The following is a 21,284-nucleotide window of genomic DNA, read 5'->3' as shown; positions in this document are numbered from 1 at the left end:
TCATCTGCACATGCGCACTGGGGCAAACTGAAGCAACGGCACCCTTGTGCCGTTGCTTCAGTCTTTGTGCTGCTACCAGCGGCTTCTCGCGTGCATGACGTCATCCCGGCTCCGGCCAATCACAGCGCCGGAGCAGTGATACCCGGAAGTAACTCCGGGACGACATGTCGGCGTCCGGAGGGGGAGACGTGGAACGCTGCAGGGGGCTTTGATTGGAGGTAAGTAATAGATAATGAGCTAGTATGCTAGGCTATGCTTGAGGAGGGTTTACTTCCTCTTTAAAGGAGATTGTATAATGTATGGTGAGTAGGGTGACCACATTTCCATACAGCCATTCAGGGACACCCCCCCCCCCCAGCAAGCAGCGGTCGGTGACATCACAAGGAGGCAGTGCCGCAATATGACGTGGCCGAGAGGCCCCGCCCCTTACCTATTTAAGCATTTGTTTCATGTATGGAAGCCCAACATTGCAGCTGCTTAGATTCACAGAGTGTAATTGTTCTTGCGATGTTGGGCTAACATACATGAAACAAATGCTGTTTATATCTAAGGCACTAAAGTTGTATATAAAACCCTGTACTTTATACCACAAAAGAAATACAAATGACACAAGGGATCTGGGGTAAAAACTGCACATACACTGACCTACCCGACTACTACACTGACCTACTGTACCTGATTCCTACACTGACCTACCTGACCACTACACTGACCTTCCTGATCCCTACACTGACCTAATTGATTGCTGCATTGAAATACCTGACCACTACACTAACCTGATCCCTACACTGACCTACCTGATCATTACACTGACCTACCCGATTCCTACCCCATCCATTGGGGGAGCATGTCAGATCCTCAGCTCTAAGGGACTAATGCTGGGACCTGTAGTCCTTCATTAGGAGGATGAGGCCAGTGGCAGACTGGCAGTGCTGGGGGCATGGGTTAAGTGGCAGTGCTTGGGAAGGGATGGGATCACTAACTCTCACTTGCTGTCACCTGTTAGTGTCCATTTGGGAGGGGAGAGGGGCTTGGTGAGGGTGGGAGAAGGGGTGGGAGAGAGAGAGAGAAGGGGTGAAAGAGAGAGAGAGAGAGAGAAGGGGTGAAAGAGAGAGAGAGAGAGAAGGGGTGGGAGAGAGAGAGAGAAGGGGTGGGAGAGAGAGAGAGAGAAGGGGTGGGAGAGAGAGAGAGAAGGGGTGGGAGAGAGAGAGAGAGAAGGGGTGGGAGGGAGAGAGAGAGAGAAGGGGTGGGAGAGAGAGAGAGAAGGGGTGGGAGAGAGAGAGAAGGGGTGGGAGAGAGAGAGAGAAGGGGTGGGAGAGAGAGAGAGAAGGGGTGGGAGAGAGAGAGAGAAGGGGTGAGGTAGAGAGAGAGAAGGGGTGGGAGAGAGAGAGAGAGAGAGAAGGGGTGAGGTAGAGAGAGAGAAGGGGTGAGGTAGAGAGAGAGAAGGGGTGAGGTAGAGAGAGAGAGAAGGGGTGAGGTAGAGAGAGAGAGAAGGGGTGAGGTAGAGAGAGAGAGAAGGGGTGGGAGGGAGAGAGAGAGAGAAGGGGTGGGAGAGAGAGAGAGAAGGGGTGGGAGGGAGAGAGAGAGAGAGAGAAGGGGTGGGAGAGAGAGAGAGAGAGAAGGGGTGGGAGGGAGAGAGAGAGAGAAGGGGTGGGAGAGAGAAAGAGAGAAGGGGTGGGAGAGAGAGAGAGAGAGAAGGGGTGGGAGGGAGAGAGAGAGAGAAGGGGTGGGAGAGAGAGAGAGAGAAGGGGTGGGAGAGAGAGAGAGAGAGAAGGGGTGGGAGGGAGAGAGAGAGAGAGAGAGAAGGGGTGAGGTAGAGAGAGAGAGAAGGGGTGAGGTAGAGAGAGAGAAGGGGTGGGAGAGAGAGAGAGAAGGGGTGAGGTAGAGAGAGAGAGAAGGGGTGAGGTAGAGAGAGAGAGAAGGGGTGGGAGGGAGAGAGAGAGAGAAGGGGTGGGAGAGAGAGAGAGAAGGGGTGGGAGGGAGAGAGAGAGAGAAGGGGTGGGAGAGAGAGAGAGAGAAGGGGTGGGAGGGAGAGAGAGAGAGAAGGGGTGGGAGAGAGAGAGAGAGAAGGGGTGGGAGGGAGAGAGAGAGAGAAGGGGTGGGAGAGAGAGAGAGAAGGGGTGGGAGAGAGAGAGAGAGAGAGAAGGGGTGAGGTAGAGAGAGAGAAGGGGTGAGGTAGAGAGAGAGAAGGGGTGAGGTAGAGAGAGAGAGAAGGGGTGAGGTAGAGAGAGAGAGAAGGGGTGATGGAGAGAGAGCGAAGGGGTGATGGAGAGAGAGCGAAGGGGTGAGAGAGAGAGAGAAGGGGTGGGAGAGAGAGAGAAGGGGAGAGAGAGAGAGAGAGAGAGAAGGGGTGGGAGAGAGAGAGAGAGAGAGAGAGAGAGAGAGAGAGAGAGAGAAGGGGTGGGAGAGAGAGAGAAGGGGAGAGAGAGAGAGAGAGAGAGAAGGGGTGGGAGAGAGAGAGAGAGAGAAGGGGTGGGAGAGAGAGAGAGAAGGGGTGGGAGAGAGAGAGAGAGAGAGAGAGAAGGGGTGGGAGAGAGAGAGAGAGAGAGAGAGAGAGAGAGAGAGAGGGGGGGGGGGGTGAGTGAAATTGAACCCCTAAGCTGGCCTGCAGTCCTTCCTGTACCCCCTGTCCCAGCCCCTGTCTGTGGTAGGTGTGTGTGATGTATGCACCTACCTCCAGACCATCCTTGTCCTCTCTGTCAGCCTTGATGATAGGCACAGCTGGAGCAGACGTTGGGGGAAGGTGTGCAGGCTCTGGGAGGATGTCACTGCTGCTCAGGTCTTCTCTCACTCCCTCTCGTGCTGTTCCTTCCAGTCAGTCTCCTGCTGCTCCCCGGGGCCACCACTCTCTGTTGTCCTTAGGTGATGATGCTGCTCTCCCTCTCAGATCAGATTCTGCACATTTGTCCCTCTCTGGTATGTCAGGGGGCAGCCTCGGAGCTCAGCTGCTTTGGGTCCCAGGAGGCAGACAGAGCAGAAGCGCGGAGGAGGAAGTGAAATCCTCCCGCGCTTTCAGTTCTGAACAGAGGGGGTGCACTGCAGCCGTGATGTCACTGGTTGCTACACGCCAAGCGGCTGTAGCAACCAGTGAGCACAATGAAAGTCATGGGGAGGTGGTTCTGCATGCCGCAGACAGCGCTACCGCGGCTCAGACTCTGCTGAATTCATAATGACTTTACCCAGTGCTTCATTCCGGGACATTGTATTGTCCCGGAATGAAGGCATCCGGGAACAGGGACACAGATGCCAATTAAGGGACAGTCCCGGGCAATCCGGGACACGTGGGCACCCTAATGGTGAGTTAGAGGCCATGTTCACATATGTGCGGCCGTGGCTCACCGCAGGGGGTCTAGTGCATCCCTGTTTCAGGTGCGAATCAGGTCAGAATTCTTGCCTAATTTTGCACCTGAAGATGCACAAGACCCGTTCCAAATGCGGGCCGCGGCCACCCTGGAGGTGTGTGAACCAGCTCCATTGAGAGCCAGTCACACTCTCCTGTCATGCGAATTGGATATGGGGAAACCCACATCCAAATCGCATGAGTGTGAACCCAGCCTAAAGGAGATGGTACATTCAGAGTGTAACGTGTGTGGGGAGCTTGACAAAGTGATCAGGCCAGTTAGGTTGGCCATACACGGCTAGATATTTCATTCTGAAAAATGTTAAAGCTGAACTCCAAGGCCCCGTACACATGAGAGGATATCCGCTGGAAACGGTCCGCCGGACCGTTTCCAGCGGATAAATCCTCTGGCGGATTTGGATCTGATGGCTGTACACACCATCAGATCGAAATCCGCGCGGAATACATCCGCGGTGACGTGTCGCGCCGTCGCCGCGACGACGTGCGCGACGCTGGAAGGTAAATACTTCCACGCATGCGTCGAATCATTACGACGCATGTGAGGGAGGGGAGCGGACGGACTGATCCGGTGAGTCTGTACAGACGACCGGATCAGTCCGCTGGACTGGATTCCAGCGGATAGATTTCTTAGCATGCTAAGAAATTTTTATCCGCTGGGAATCCGTCGGCTGGATTTTTATCCGCCGGGAAATGTCCGCTCGGACGTACACACGACCGGATCTATCTGCTGGAACTGATCCGCGGATAAATCCCAGCGGATAGATCCGGTCGTCTGTACGAGGCCCAAGGATGACTAAAAATGCTTCTTTATAGTGGGGCTGCCCCTGCACTGCAAGGGTTAAATGTTTGTCTAGGTCTGGTGGGTGGCAAAATGCAATTTTACTTACCCAATCGTTCAGCTGAAATATAGGAAAACCACCTCAGCTGGAGGGCAGTGCCCTGCGGAGAGAGGGATCCACCCCTGAAATTGTTGACAAATGATTTACACAGGATATTAAGGAGAACAAATTGAGGATGGGTGGTGAGAACCAAAGAACCTGTATAACTTGTATAAGACAATCTGACGCCATCATCCTCCTAACTGAACGGTAACAGTAATCCACATTCTGTACATTTATAAAGTTCATTGACATAGAATAAAAACGTCTCCAGAGCCCTGGTGCAAAAATAATGGACAATGCTGAACCTCAAGCTCACCATACATAGATTGCTCCTTTTTTTGGATCAGCCAATGGATTCTTCCATCCACACAAACGAGTTGGAGGATTCCTCCGTACTGCGATATTGTATTCTGACAGCAGAGACTTTTCCACTGTCAGTATTACTTATGCCTTGTACACACGGTCAGACTAAAGTCAGACAAAAGTCCGCCGTGAGTCCGTCGGAAGTCCGACGGAAAAATAGAGAACAGGTTCTCTATCTAAGGTCTGTCGGACTTCCGAGAAAAAAAGTCAGATGGAGGCTACACACGGTCGGACTTTTTTTTCGCGGAAAGTCCGGCCGTGTATACGAGGCATTACTGTATCAGTGCTGCAGCCAATTAGTTGCAGCCGTTGATCGAACAAAAATTTTCCAACAGTCCTATTTGAGAAGAGTCAATCATTAGATCGATTTCTCTCCAACGGGAACACCATAGATCAACATTTGGCTGGTTTAGCGAGGACTGGCCGAAGGTCGATCCATCTATGGCCAGCTTTAGCCTCAGTGCAACTCTGAAGCCTAGCTTCAACCGATTTTGAAAAATTGACCCTTGACCCAATTCAGCCCTAATTGCCAAAATATTTACAGAAATGTATATAACGGGCTGTCCATAAATCAGTCTTTCTCAGCCAGGACTCCCGGGAACCCCAGGGTTTTTCCAGAGTTTGCTAGGGGCCCTTGGAGCAGTGAGCAGTGATGTTTGCATAGTCCTGAGGCCAATGTCCCATGGCATGGTACCAGCAAAACCTCTCCTTTCTTCGGTAAGTAAATATCCATTTAGCTGTTGTTAAGGGGGCATCATGATTACCAATGCAAGGAGACCCTTTCTTACTGCCACCAATGTAAGGGGGTCTCATTCAGACTGACCATCAATGGAAAGGATGTCCTTCTGCCACTGACCACTAATGAAAAGAAGTCCTTCTCCCACTGACCACCAATGAAAGGAAGTCCTTTTGTGACTGACCACCAATGAAAGGAAGTCCTTTTGTGACTGACCCCCAATGGAAGGAAGTCCTTCTCTGACTGCCCATCAATGTAAAGGATGTCCTTATCCCACTGACCACCAATAAAAGGAAGTCCTTTTGTGACTGACCACCAATGAAAGGAAGTCCTTTTCTGACTGACCCCCAATGGAAGGAAGTCCTTCTCTGACAGCCCACCAATGTAAAGAATGTCCTTCTCCCACTGACCACCAATGAAAGGAAGTCCTTTTGTGACTGACCCCCAATGGAAGGAAGTCCTTCTCTGACAGCCCACCAATGAAAAGAAGTCCTTCTCCCACTGACCACCAATGAAAGGAAGTCCTTTTGTGACTGACCCCCAATGAGAGGAAGTCCTTCTCTGACTGACCACAAATGGAAGGAAGTCCTTCTCCCACTGACCACCAATAAAATAAGGCATTCCCCCACTGACCAACAATGTAAGGGAGTCCTTCTCCCACTGAGAACCAATGAAAAAAGGCATTCTCCCACTGACCAACAATGTAAAGGAGTCCTTCTCCCGCTGACCACCAATGAAATAAGGCATTCTCCCACTGACCACTAATGAAAGGAAGTCCTTTTGTGACTGACCACCAATGAAAGGAAGTCCTTCTCTGACTGACCACCAATGGAAGGAAGTCCTTCTCCCACTGACCATCAATAAAAGAAGGCATACTCCCACTGACCAACAATGTAAGGGTGTCCTCCCACTGAGCACCAATGAAAGAAGGCATTCTCCCACTGACCAACAATGTAAGGGAGTGCTTCTCCCGCTGACCACCAATGAAAGAAGGCATTCTCCCACTGACCAAGAATGTAAGGGAGTCCTTCTCCTGCTGAGCACCAAGGAAACCTTTTCCCACTTAACACCAATGTAAGAGAAGTCCTTTTACCACTGAACTTCAATGTACAGGAGTTCTTCTCACACTGAGCACCAATGTAAGGAGCTTTTTCCACAAGAGGAAAAGAAGCAGTTTAATAGCCAGAGATGGTAGTCATCTATAGCTTAGCAATCAATCATTCAATCAGATGCAAGACAAACAGACTAAGTACAAGCTGAATTTAAGGTGGCAACATCTGAAAGTGGCAAAGATTGTGTCAATAACTGTCTGTCATTGATTCCAATGCACTATTCCAATATGTCTTCAGGGGCAAGAACTAACTAACAGACAGGAAAGATGCCATCTGTCTTCAGGCAGGTGGTCAGAGCAAACAGCAGAGAGTGGGAACAGGGTAAGCAGGCACAGACAACCCATTCCCAAAGAAAATACAGGTTCTTCACAAGTAAATAGAGCAATAGCAAAGCCAATAATCAGAAAAAGCACAGACAAGTTGAATACAAACTTAATCTAAACAATCTGCAGAAATAACCGAGAACGAACAGACAGACATCAGACAGAACTGAATCTAGGGCAAACATACACAGATTAACTTGCTGGTCAAGCATATGCTAAATGTCAAGCAGTCTCCTTAAGCGCTTGCTTCCTTAGGGCAGGTGTACAAAGCAAAAAACTGAGCTGCAATACTAAGTATCAACCAGAAGATGGCGAAGGTTCAAGCCTTATTTCAAGGTGGCAAAAGGAACTTACCTGGTTATAGAACATGGAAGTGCTTAGTTTGCTACAAAACACTCCAAGGATGTGACCTACTGACTTTCTTCTTTCATAGTAGATGCTAGATATAGAGAACAGAGCATCTACCATAAAAGAATTAGCAAGGAAGAAGAGGTAACAGCAATCAAAACAATGGCCAGGACCACAGAGAATAATAGATATACACACCCAGGGCCGCTGATAAGCCAGTACAACTGGCCCAGAGGCCCACAGGGTCCAACTGGCCCAGAGGCCCACAGGGTCCCAGATGACAACTCCCCCTTTTTTTTATTTATTTTTTATAAAAAATATATATATTTTTTTTAATATATTTTTATTTTAATTTTTATTAAAGGGCCATTTTTTTTTTTAGAGGTCCGGGGGTCCCCAGGGGTCCGAAGGCCCCCAGGGCCCTGGATGGCAACCCCCCTTTTTTTTATTTATTTTTTATAAAAAAAATATATATTTTTTCTAATATATATATATTTTTTATTTTTTATTAAAGGGACAATTTTTTTTCTTAGGGGTACGGGGGTCCCCAGGGGCCCGGAGATCCCCAGGGCCCGGGATGAAAACACCCCTTTTTTTAATAAAAAAATAAATACATTTTTATATATTTTTTATATATATATATATATATATATATATATATATATATATAATTATTAAAGGTCCCCAGGGCCCTAAATGGCAACCCCCCCCCTTTTTTTTATAAATGTTTATTTATTTATTTCATATATTTTTTTATTTTTTCATTTTTATTAATAATTTGTAAAGGGCCCCCCTCCGCTTCTCAATTCGCGGCAGCCCCCCCCCCCCCCTCCCGCTTCTCAATTTCAGACGGCAGCCCCCACCGACCCCCCACCCACCACCACCGGTTCTCTGCTCCAGGTGCCTACCAGTGCCGCCAATCCCGTAACGTGCTGCAGAGACAGTTTCAAGGCGGGGCCAGGGGTGGAGCTAAAGGCGGGACCAGGGGTGGAGCTGAAGGGGGCCCCGTCAGGTAGGCTGTACGGGGCTGTACGGGGCCCCATGATTTCTATCAGCGGCCCTGTACACACCACCAAACAAAGCAAGGCAAATAAGTCCAATGGATGATGAGAATTATAACATTAGCAAGATTATGTAAGGCAAGGTTACCCAAGACTAGACAGGGAAATTAAGGACACTGTTGTACATAAGGCAAAGTGCCTTAAGTTAGACCATAAGGTGTGACAATGTCCCAGCACCTGGCCAACAGGGAGGCAACACTAAATATCCATAGGCAGAGCACAAATAGAAAACAGGTGTGGGCAAGCTGAGCAGGGTGGAGGCACAGCCCGGGGACAGCTGACATACAAGTGACAGTAGGAAAAGAGAAGAAGAGTGCACATAAGAGCCAGGAGAATTGGGATTGACTCCAAATGTTCCTTACATAAGCTGGGTAAGAAATGAAAAGGCCTGCTTTATAAACCTTTTTAATACTTAAAGGGGAGGTTCACCCTATAAAAAATTTCTAACACTACATCCAGCCCAGTTCTGCATATAAAATTACACTGACCTTTTTTTTTTTTTGCCGTAGATATCGTTTAGCCTTAGAATTCACCACGGCTTCCGGGTAGGGAATCCCGCGGGAGTGGGCGTTCCTATTGACATGCCAATTGATTGACATGCTAAACGACGGCGCACACAGTGCGTCACGACTTCCCGAAGGAAGCTCGGGTCGGCTCGGCTTTATGGCCGGCGCCGAATAGAGCCGAGCCTACCCGAGCTTCCTTCGGGAAGTCGTGACGCGCTGTGTGCACCGTCGTTTAGCATGTCAATCAATTGGCATGTCAATAGGAACGCCCACTTCCGCTGGATTCCCTACCCGGAAGCCGCTGTGAATTCTAAGGCTAAACGCTATCTACGGCAAAAAAAAAAAAAGGTCAGTGTAATTTTATATGCAGAACTGGGCTGGATGTAGTGTTATAAAAAATTTCCAGGGTGAACCTCCCCTTTAATTCTTTATGTCTGAGAAAGCCAAATGGCAATTGTCCAGAGGCCCTACAACTGATCTCCAAGGATCTGAAATGGTCACCTACCACTGGACACTCTACCGATTGGTGGTGTTTTCTGAGTTTTAACTGAAAGTAAGAAAACCACTTTCCCATCACTTTGAAGGGAATGTGCTAGAAGCATGAGCCTTCATCTCCGATCAATATCATACTGCGCCAGTTTGGTAATACAGGCTTCACCATTACCTTTCACCATTAAATCAAAAAAAAGGGAAAAAAGAGGTAACAAGCCTCGGGGACTTTAACCACTTGCTTACTGGGCACATATACCCCCCTCCTGCCCAGGTGAAATTTCAGCTTTTGGCACTGCGTCGCTTTAACTGACAATTGCGCAGTCGCGCGACGTGGCTCCCAAACAAAATTGACGTCCTTTTTTTTCCCCACAAGTAGAGCTTTCTTTTGGTGGTATTTGATCGCCTGTGCGGTTTTTATTTTTTGCGCTATAAACAAAAAAGAGCGTCAATTTTGAAAAAAAATACAATATTTTTTACTTGTTGCTATAATAAATAGCCCAATTTAAAAAAAAAAAAAAAAAAAAAAAAAAAATTCTCAGTTTAGGCCTAGGCCGATACGTATTCTACATATTTTTGGTAAAAAAATAAATAAATAAGCGACTGGTTTGCGCAAAAGGTATAGCGCCTACAAAATAGGGGACAGAATTTTTATTTTTATTTTATTATTTTTTTACTAGTAATGGCGGCGATCTGCGATTTTTATTGGGACGGCGACATTATGGCTGACACATCAGACACATTTTTGGCGCCATTCACATTTATACTGCGATCAGTGCTATAAATATGCACTAATTACTGTATAAATGTGACTGGCATTGAGGGGGTTAACACTAGGGGGTGAGGAAGGGGTTAAATATGTTCCCTGTATAGTGTTCTAACTGTAGATGGAGGGGGGTGACTGGGGGGGGGGGGGTGACCGATCTGTGTCCCTATGTACAAGGGACACAGATCGGTCTCCTCTCCAGAGACAGGACGCTGTCTCTGTGTGAGCCGGCAATGAGAGATGATCTCAAATGTTTACATTTGAGATCATCTCTCATTGGCCGCACAGATCACATAGCAAACGGCCACTCTGATTGGCCGTTCGCCGCGATCTGTGATTGGCGGTGTCCAAGGGACACGGCCAACACAGAGTTTCCCCGCTGCGCGCTCGGGAGCGCGCGCGGGGAACGAGCAAAGGAGCGGACATCAATTGACGTCCAGTTGGATTTTCAGGTCCGCGCTGTAGCCGTCATTCGGCTATAGCGCGGGTCTGAGGTGGTTAAAGGTGTCAAGTATCAAATAATAAATAACAATCGAATTACAAAGTTGATAAAAACATGATAGAAATGGATATATCTTTGGGATGGAATGGATATATCTCCATAGGAGGTATAATTAATATCAATACTTGTATCTTGAATATATCTTATCACCTGGCTATATTACATATAAGCCAGAAGGAATGTATCAATATATTGATATATATGAAATCATTTTATCCATTTAGAATTTATCATCGGAATCGTGTATTATTGTGTGAGCTCCTGTGCCCTCCGGGTGGGCCACCCTCCTGATCCATCTATCGGCCTTTTATGGCGCAGTGCCCGCGGTGAGATCACGGGGTGGACTGGGCGTGGTTCATGGGATGGATGCACATCCTTTTTATAAAGTGTAGTCTATTATATTATACAGTGCCTTGCGAAAGTATTCGGCCCCCTTGAACTTTGCAACCTTTTGCCACATTTCAGGCTTCAAACATGAAGATATAAAACAGTAATTTTTTCTGAAGAATCAACAATAAGTAGGACACAATCATGAAGTGGAACGAAATTTATTGGATATTTCCCACATTTTTTGTTAACAAATAAAAAACTGGAAAATTGGGCGTGCAAAATTATTCAGCCCCTTTACTTTCAGTGCAGCAAACTCTCTCCAGAAGTTCAGTGAGGATCTCTGAATGATCCAATGTTGACCTAAATGACTAATGATGATAAATAGAATCCACCTGTGTGTAATCAAGTCTCCCTTATAAATGCACCTGCGCTGTGATAGTCTCAGAGGTCCGTTTAAAGCGCAGAGAGCATCATGAAGAACAATGAACACACCAGGCAGGTCCGAGATACTGTTGTGGAGAAGTTTAAAGCCGGATTTGGATACAAAAAAAATTCCCAAGCTTTAAACATCCCAAGGAGCACTGTGCAAGCAATAATATTGAAATGGGAGTATCAGACCACTGCAAATCTACGAAGACCTGGCCGTCCCTCTAAACTTTCAGCTCATACAAGGAGAAGACTGATCAGAGATGCAGCCAAGAGGCCCATAATCACTCTGGATGAACTGCAGAGATCTACAGCTGAGGTGGGAGACTCTGTCCATAGGACAACAATCAGTCCCTGTATACTGCACAAATCTGGCCTTTATGGAAGAGTGGCAAGAAGAAAGCCATTTCTTAAAGATATCCATAAAAAGTGTTGTTTAAAGTTTGCCACAAGCCACCTGGGAGACGCACCAAACATGTGGAAGAAGGTGCTCTGGTCGAACTTTTTGACAACAATGCAAAACGTTATGTTTGGCGTAAAAGCAACACAGCTCATCACCCTGAACACACCATCCCCACTGTGAAACATGGTGGTGGCAGCATCATGGTTTGGGCCTGCTTTTCTTCAGCAGGGACAGGGAAGATGGTTAAAATTGATGGGAAGATGCATGGAGCCAAATACAGGACCATTCTGGAAGAAAACCTGATGGAGTCTGCAAAAGACCTGAGACTGGGACGGAGATTTGTCTTCCAACAAGACAATGATCCAAAACATAAAGCAAAATCTACAATGGAATGGTTCACAAATAAACATATCCAGGTGTTAGAATGGCCAAGTCAAAGTCCAGACCTGAATCCAATCGAGAATCTGTGGAACGAACTGAAAACTGCTGTTTACAAACGCTCTCCATCCAACCTCACTGAGCTTGAGCGGATTTGAACAGGGGCTGGGGCAATTTCAAAGACAGTCAGTGCAGAATAAAAAAAAAAATCTGAAATACACAATCCCCCTCTACCGCTCCTACTAGCTTAGTGGGTGTATTTTTCTCCATTATCTGTGACCCTTTCTGATGATAATGTGCTGGTCAGAGCGGAGGGAAAATGTCTTCAGTTTTGGGTGCATGCCCATTCAGCTCCGCTCATATTTTCTTTTGCCTTGGCTCAAGAACCGGCCAGCCGACCTGTATGTTTATCGCCTTGCCTTCCTTTGTGGAGTGATCTTCCTCCGCTCCCCACCCAGTAGTAGCCTGGGGTCCAGAGAATGAGGCCGCGTACACACGATCAGTCCATCCGATGAGAACGGTCCGAAGGATCAGGCCTATTGTAAACAACATTATTGACAAAGATACACTTATATATACAGTGGATATAAAAAGTCTACACACCCCTATTAAAATGTCAGGTTTCTGTGATGTAAAAAAATGAAACAAAGATAAATAATTTCAGAACTTTTTCTACCTTTTTAATGTGACCTATAAACGGTACAACTCAATTAAACAACAAACTGAAATCTTTTAGGTGGAGGGAAGTAAAAATAAAAAATGAAAATAATATCATTGCATAAGTGTGCACACCCTTAACCACTTTAGATCCGCGCTGTAGCTGAATGCCGGCTTTAGCGTGGACCTACTTTGCCAGGAGGGCGTCAATAGACATCCTCCTGTGCTCGAGCGGCCTGCGCGCCCCCAGCAGGGAGACTCGCTGGATCACAGATCTGAGTAAGCGGTCGATACCGACCCCTTACCACGTGATCAGCTGTCAGCCAATGAAAGCTGATCATGTAATGTAAACAGAGCTGGTAATCGGCTATTTTTTCTCCTCACGCTGATAGCGTGAGGAAAAAAAAAGCCGATCGATGGTGGCTGTCAGAGGGAAATCGGTCCCGATCAAGAACAGCTCATCTGTGCCACCTGCCAGTACACAATAGTGCCACCTACCAGTGTGTCCCTAGTCCCTTTCCCTGTCTCAGAGGGGAGATGTCAGAGGTCTGTTAGGACCCCTGATATCTCACCAAAGCCCCCCCAATTGCAATAAATAATTTAAAAAATAAAATGTACCCCCCCCCCCTTTAAAAAAACTATTACTGTAAAAAAAAAAATCACTTTAAAAAAAAAAAATTGTAAAAAAAAAAAAACGCCACTGTCACGCGGCATTAAAAAAAAGTATCGATATTCGATATCGACGAGTACTTGGAAAAAAGTATTGGTACTTGTACTCGGTCTCAAAAAAGTGGTATCGGGACAACCCTAGTGGAAAGCTTTACAACACAATTAACTATTGGGAAATTTCACAAAAAAAACATCACAGATGGTACCTTACCCCAAATGTATCAATTTGCAAATTTGGATGATGATCTCTGTTGGAGGGGATGTTCTCAATCAGGTTCACTTTTACATATTCTATGGGAATGCCCCCACATATATTCCTTCTGGAAAAAAGGAATTCTCCTTGATCTCTGAAACTACAGGTATCCTAACTAAACCCTACCCTCCATTAGATATTCTCAGCATAGGAATAGAATCCTTTCCACATAACCTCAGAACCCTGGTCATGCAAATACTATTTACCAGCTGATTACTCATCATGAGTAAATGGAGAAAGTAATCCCGAATATCTCCCATGTTAAGCTCCAACTAAACTTAGTCAAAGAAGATTTCAAACTTTTTTCTGCTCTGAAGAACAACACGCATGTCAATTACATCAATGTATGGAAACCCTGGCTACAAATCCAGAAAGTATAAAGCTGCGTACACACAACCATTTTTCGGGTTCTAAAAAATTACGTTTTAAGGGTCTAGAAAAAAACGACGTTTTTTTCAACCTGATCATTAAAACGGCCTTGCCTACACACGATCGTGAAAAAAAATGCTCTAGTAAAGCGCGGTGACGTACAACACGTACGACGGCACTATAAAGAGGAAGTTCCATTCGGATGACGCCACCCTTTGGGCTGCTTTAGCTGATTTTGTGTTAGTAAAAGACGATTTGCGCTTTTCAGTCTGTTACAGCGTGATGAATGTGCTTACTCCATTACGAACGGTAGTTTTAACAGAACGAGCGCTCCCGTCTCATAACTTGCACACGGGAATGTCCGTGACCGCCGGGTCCGGAGGATCACGGATCACGGTAAATCGCCGCTGATATCGGCGGTTTACCACGTGATTGCTCCGTCCAATGACGGAGCGATCACTTGTAAACAAACCGGCGTCATGAGATGACGCCGGTTCCTCCCTCCCCTCTTTGTACCGAACGGTACAGTGTGAGAGGAGAGGGGAGAGAGCGGATGCAGCACGAGTACTGTGGGCTGGATCTGTGACAAATGCAGTCAGCGTGAGGAATTTATTCCTGCACATCAGCACTCAGCAGCTACTGAAAACTAGAACCCTTGTGTCAGGAAGAGGAGCGGTCCCTCCCCTGAGCACTGCCAGGCTGGACGGGCTGCCCTATGCTCACACATCAGTTCTGGACGGACACACACCTATGCTCAGAACACTAGTTCTGGACTGACACAAACAAGTAGGGAAGGAGGGAGGGGAGAACTCTGGCACTTCGGCGCCCCCACCTCTGCAGGCGCCTGGGTGCAAAGCATCCTGCCTAGAATCGGCCCTGTACTCTACCCCATAGCCCAGACTTATGAAGAATATGGGAGATTGTTGTCACATGTACCACACAGCCAGTACTTGCCAGATATTCCTGCAGCTCCTTTAATGTTGCTGTAGGCCTCTTGGCAGCCTCCCTGACCAGTTTTCTTAAATTCTTCAATCAATTTTAGAGGGGCATCCAGTTCTTGGTAATGTCACTGTTGTGCCATATTTTCTCCACATGATGACTGTCCTCACTGTGTTCCATGGTACATCTAATGCCCTGGAAATGATTTTGTACTCTTCTCCTCATTGATACCTTGTAACAATGAGATCCCTCTGATGCTCTGGAAGCTCTCTGCAGACCATGGCTTTTGCTGTAGGATGCGACTAAGAAAATGTCAGGAAAGACCTACTAGAACAGCTGAACTTTATTTGGGGTTATCCAAGGCACTTTAAATGATGGCAGTGTGTACTGACTCCTATTTAACATGAGTTTGAATGTAATTGCTTAATTCTGAATACAGCTACATCCATAATGGGTCTGCACACTTATGCAACCACATTATTTTCGTTTTTTCGTTTTACTCTCCCCCCACTAAAAGATTTCAGTTTGTTTTTTAACTGAGTTGTACAGTTTATAGGTCATATTAAAGGTGGAAAAAGTTCTGAAATTATTTATCTTTGTCTCATTTTTTTTACATCACAGAAACCTGACATTTGAACAGGGGTGTGTAGACTTTTTATATCCACTGTATGTAGAATACAAATCTATCAAGTATATAACATATTAAATATACAATCCCCCTATGTCAGGGAGACAAAGTTATTAAAGCGGAGTTCCACACGGTTTTTAGTTTATTAAAAGTCAGCTACAAAAAGTATAGCTGCTGACTTTTAATAAACCGACACTCACCTGTCCCACGGGCTAGCGATGCGGCCGCATGGAGCCCCGCTCCTCTCCCCATCCTCTCCTTGGCGCTGTCATATCTACTGTGAATCCCTTAGCTGTCACGGCCGGGTGCGTACTGCCCATGCACGAGTCACGCTGCGCTCTGCCATTGGCCAGCGTTCTTCTGGGACCTGTTTTAGGTCCCAGAAGATCGCTGGCAGGGAGGGGCCGCCTAGGGCAAGAGGAGGAGTCGCCAAGGCCAGTGTTCCCCAACCCCCGGGCCGCGGACCGTTACCGGTCCGTGGATCAAACAGTACCGGGCCGCCCGAGGAACTTTAAATAATCCGCCTACACACTGCAGCGCAGAGAGATGACATCATCTCCCATCCGCATCACTGCTGTGTCGTGCTCACAGCGCGGCCCCTATACTTAGGCGAGCGAAAAGAGAGATGACATCATCTCCCATCGCCCGCCCGCCCACATCACTGCTGTGCCGTGCTCACAGCGGGGCCCCTATACTGAGGCGAGCGAGAAGAGAGATGAGATCATCTCTCACCGCCCGCCTGCATTGCCGCTCTTCCCCGCTCACAGCGGGGCTGCTATAATGCTGGGAAAAAAAAGACTTTGGGGTAGATTCACGTACGGGCGCCTAAAATTAGGACGGCCTAGCCTACTATTTTTAGGCTACACCGCCTTAAATTATTTAGGTTAAAAGTGATTCTCAAACCACTTACCTTCAAAATTTAGGCGGCGTAGCCTAAAACGCGCGGGCATAAGCGTGCCTAATTCAAATGACTGGGAGGGGGGCGTGTATTATTGAAATGAGGCTTGACCTCACGTTTTTTGACGTTTTTTACACTGCGCATGCGCCGGGTGACTACATTTCCCAGTGCGCATTGCGGCTAAGTAGGCCGTACGGGCCTATTGATTTCGACGCGTATGTAAACGACGTAAATCCCGATTCGCGGACGACTTGCGCAAACGACGTAAAAAATCCAAACCTCGCGGCGGGAACGGCGGCCATACTTAACATTGTTATTCCACCTCATAGGTGGAATAACTTTAGGCGGCCTATCGCGTACGGAAACTACGTAACTCGACGGTGTAGGCCCGGCGTACGCTTGTAAATCGTCGGGAATCGGCGTAGACCCTCATTTACATAATCTAGGCCAGCCGCAATGGCAGCGCTATCTAGCGGCCAAAAGAAACATTGCAGCCTAACATAGAATGGCGCAAGCCAGCCAGGGGTGCTTAAAGCAGAAGTTGCACTTTTGGGTGGAACTTCCGCTTTAATCCCAGAAATTGAAAAAACGACAAACTAAAGTCCTCATGAATGTGCTGTTTAATTAACAATTATAATCTTCTAAACTGTGGCTATCCTTGAGTGATCTTCACACCAATGTGTAACCACCACCATTTCCGCTCACCTTCTATATTGACTAATGGTTAGTCAATGGTCTAGCGCTTGTCCATTTAAGGGCAATATCTAGCTAGGATCTGATCTTCCTCTGGTCTCCTCCTGGTCTGTTTTCTCATAATGACGCTCAGCAGATATCACAATTGGAAGCACACAAATAAAATACATGGACCATCATAGCGTTTACCATAAAACAACCAAATTTATTAAAACTTTATTGAGTAAACTCAGGTTTTGGCGTGCACTAGAAGCTGGTGCAAAACAGACAAGTAACAAGCGTAAAAACTGCTGAAGGCTGCAGCTTGTGGATGGATAGTTGGGACTCATCCCCTTAAGGCTGTAGTCTGCTTCTCTGTGTAATGTCAAGTTTATTCTGTGGTCTATTCAGTGGCAGTGCATCCATAGTGGGCTCAGGAGCGCCACCCCCTCTCTCTTGCACCTGTCAATCAACAATAGATAGATTTGTGCATTGCGTCATTTGATGGGGCAAACTGGCGGCATTTGATGGGGCAAACTGGCGGCATTTGATGGGGCAAACTGGCATCATTTGATGGGGCAAACTGGCATCATTTGATGGGGCAAACTGGCATCATTTGATGGGGCAAACTGGCATCATTTGATGGGGCAAACTGGCTACATTTGATGGGACAAACTGGCATCATTTGATGGGACAAACTGGCGGCATCTGGTGGGGCAAACTGGCAGCATTTGATAGGGCAAACTGGCATTTTTTGATGGGGCAAAGTGGCTGCATTTGATGGGGCAAACTGGCTGCATTTGATGGGGCAAACTGGCTACATTTGATGGGGCAAACTGACTGCATTTGATGGGGCAAACTGACTGCATTTGATAGTGCAAACTGGCTGCATTTGATGGGGCAAACTGACTGCATTTGATGGGGCAAACTGGCAGCATTTGATGGGGCAAACTGGCGGCATTTGATGGGCACAGTGGCTGCGTTTGATGGCACAGTGGCGGCAACTGATGGGCACAGTAGCTGCATTTGATGGGCACAGTGGCTGCAATTTATTTTTTTCAGTTTGTTTGCGCCCCCCAAAAATTTTGAGCACCAGCTGCCACTGGGTCTATTGCTGTGACCACTGAAGAAATGGGAAGGGGTAGAGCTAGAGACATCCAAGTCAAGGAGAAGTAATGCATGTCCTTTGAAATTTGAAATAAGTAGGGGTGTAACGGATCAAAAAACTCACAGTTCGGATCGTTCCTCGGATTGGAGTCATGGATCGGATAATTTTTCGGATCACCACCATATATAGTCCCCTCTGTAATGTCCACATCTCCCCCACTGTAATGTCCATGTCATCTCCCCCACTGTAATATCCACAGACATCTCCCCCACTGTAATGTCCACATCTCGCCCAGTGTAATGTCCACATCTCCCCCACTGTAATGTCCACATCTCCCCCCCCCTGTAATATCCACATATCCCCCCCCCCCTGTAATATCCACATATCCCCCACTGTAATGTCCACATCTCCCCCACTGTAATGTCCACATCTCCCCCACTGTAATGTCCACATCTCCCCCCCCTGTAATATCCACATATCCCCCACTGTAATGTCCACATCTCCCCCACTGTAATGTCCACATCTCCCCCATTGTAATGTCCACATCTCCCCCACTGTGATGTCCACATCTCCCCCACTGTAATGTCTACATCTCCCCCACTGTAATGTCCACATCTCCCCCACTGTAATGTCCACATCTCCCCCACTGTAATGTCCACATCTCCCCCACTGTAATGTCCACATCTCCCCCACTGTAATGTCCACATCTCCCCCCCCTGTAATATCCACATATCCCCCACTGTAATGTCCACATCTCCCCCACTGTAATGTCCACATCTCCCCCATTGTAATGTCCACATCTCCCCCACTGTGATGTCCACATCTCCCCCACTGTAATGTCTACATCTCCCCCACTGTAATGTCCACATCTCCCCCACTGTAATGTCCACATCTCCCCCACTGTAATGTCCACATCTCCCCCACTGTAATGTCCACATCTCCCCCACTGTAATGTCCACATCTCCCCCACTGTAATGTCCACATCTCCCCCACTGTAATGTCCACATCTCCCCCACTGTAATGTCTACATCTCCCCCACTGTAATGTCTACATCTCCCCCACTGTAATGTCCACATCTCCCCCACTGTAATGTCCACATCTCCCCCACTGTAATGTCCACATCTCCCCCCACTGTAATGTCCACATCTCCCTCACTGTAATGTCCACATCTCCCCCATTGTAATGTCTACATCTCCCCCACTGTAATGTCTACATCTCCCCCACTGTAATGTCTACATCTCCCCCACTGTAATGTCCACATCTCCCCCACTGTAATGTCCACATCTCCCCCCCTGTAATGTCCACATCTCCCCCCCTGTAATGTCCACATCTCCCCCCACTGTAATGTCCACATCTCCCCCATTGTAATGTCTACATCTCCCCCACTGTAATGTCCACATCTCCCCCACTGTAATGTCCACATCTCCCCCACTGTAATGTCCACATCTCCCCCACTGTAATGTCCACATCTCCCCCACTGTAATGTCTACATCTCCCCCCGTAATGTCCACATCTCCCCCACTGTAATGTCCACATCTCCCCCACTGTAATGTCTACATCTCCCCCACTGTAATGTCTACATCTCCCCCACTGTAATGTCCACATCTCCCCCACTGTAATGTCCACATCTCCCCCACTGTAATGTCCACATCTCCCCCACTGTAATGTCCACATCTCCCCCACTGTAATGTCCACATCTCCCCCACTGTAATGTCCACATCTCCCCCACTGTAATGTCTACATCTCCCCCACTGTAATGTCTACATCTCCCCCCCTGTAATGTCCACATCTCCCCCCCTGTAATATCTACATCTGCCCCCCTGTAATGTCCACATATCCCCACATCTGACCTAGGCCGCCGCCGCCGGGTGTACCAAGATGGCCACCGCACCGAAGCTAGGCCGAAGCCGCGGCCTTTCCTATGGCCGCAATTCGCGGATCGTGTGGTGAGCCGAACCGAACGCGGCGCAATGATGATCCGTTGCACCCCTAGAAATAAGCCTATGGTGAACTCATGCTCTGTGTCAAGGAGAAGCAATGCATGTTTGTAGTCCTCTACACACAAGAAAGGAGCATGATATATAGAGAAATTATCTTTTTGTTACAATATTAACAAAGCACCCTTGGTCAAGGTGGGACTCTAAAGCCTCAAACGCACGATCTGACTTTCCGACAACGGTCCGGACCAAAATCCAAAAGTAAAAACACGCATGCTCAGAACCCATGCTAAACATCAGACTACAATAGCAGAAGTTGCCCAAAGAGTGGCGGTAAAGAGCTGAAAACCATGTGATTTGGTGAATGTTGGCTGAAAATGTTCTGACTTGCGTATGCATACCAAGTTCACAGCCAACGCCCCTTCGGACTAAAATCCACGGAAAAATCTGATGGACGTCCGATCGTGTGTACGAGGCTTAAGGGGTTTGCCAGACAGACATACTGTTTGATGTTTGAACTGTATGAGATACAGGCATCTCGGATCTTGGTTGAGAAATATGGAAGTTGTTTTTAGATGTGTATTTTAATATTGTGATATTTTGTGTACAATAAAGTGAGGTGATTTAACGCATTGTTTAGCTATGTACTGTATTTATTGGCGTATAACACTCACTTTTTTACCCTGAAAATAGAGGGTAAACTGTGCCTGCGTGTTATACGCAGGGGGCTATGGAAGTTTTTTTTCCTGGAACTTCCCTCTTAAAGTTAGGGTGCGTGTTATACGCTTGTGCGTGTTATATGCCGATAAATATGGTATATATACATATTCAAGTAACCAATTTCCAGGTTTGGCAGAGTCTGTAGAGCCATTAGGTATACTGAATTTCCTAATGGTAGCCAGGATGTTTCGTGTCTGCTCAGATGACGGGTCTGTCAGGGGAATCTTCCGGTAGATCTGCAAAATGAGAAGAATATTATTTCATATGATTAAGGCCCCATGCACACGAGACGCAAATGCAAACACATCTAAACACACGTTTTCAAAGGCAAAAACCGGCGTTTAAAACACCCGTTTTTGCGGCGAATTTCGCTGCGTTTTACCGCGTTTGCGTTTATAAGCGTTTAGTTAAGAGACATCATAAGACCCTCCCTAAGCTCAAAAAACAAT

General features: G+C 47.2%; 1 protein-coding gene across 1 annotated transcript in view; it reads right to left on the bottom strand.

The window, feature by feature from the left end:
• Positions 1-6,890: 6,890 nt before the first annotated feature.
• Positions 6,891-21,284, bottom strand: part of LOC120935611 (squalene synthase-like) — a 68,583-nt gene continuing 54,189 nt past the window's right edge. Inside the window, exons 8-10 of the mRNA XM_040347660.1 lie at positions 20,866-21,071; positions 7,131-7,215; positions 6,891-6,899 (exon numbers count right to left, since the gene is read on the bottom strand). Coding sequence (XP_040203594.1) covers positions 6,891-6,899; positions 7,131-7,215; positions 20,866-21,071 — 300 coding nt within the window. The remainder of the gene's footprint in view (positions 6,900-7,130; positions 7,216-20,865; positions 21,072-21,284) is intronic.

This window comes from Rana temporaria, chromosome 4, assembly GCF_905171775.1.
Source record: "Rana temporaria chromosome 4, aRanTem1.1, whole genome shotgun sequence".
Classification (NCBI taxonomy): Eukaryota; Metazoa; Chordata; class Amphibia; order Anura; family Ranidae; genus Rana; species Rana temporaria.
This window is presented reverse-complemented; position numbering and strand designations above follow the sequence as displayed.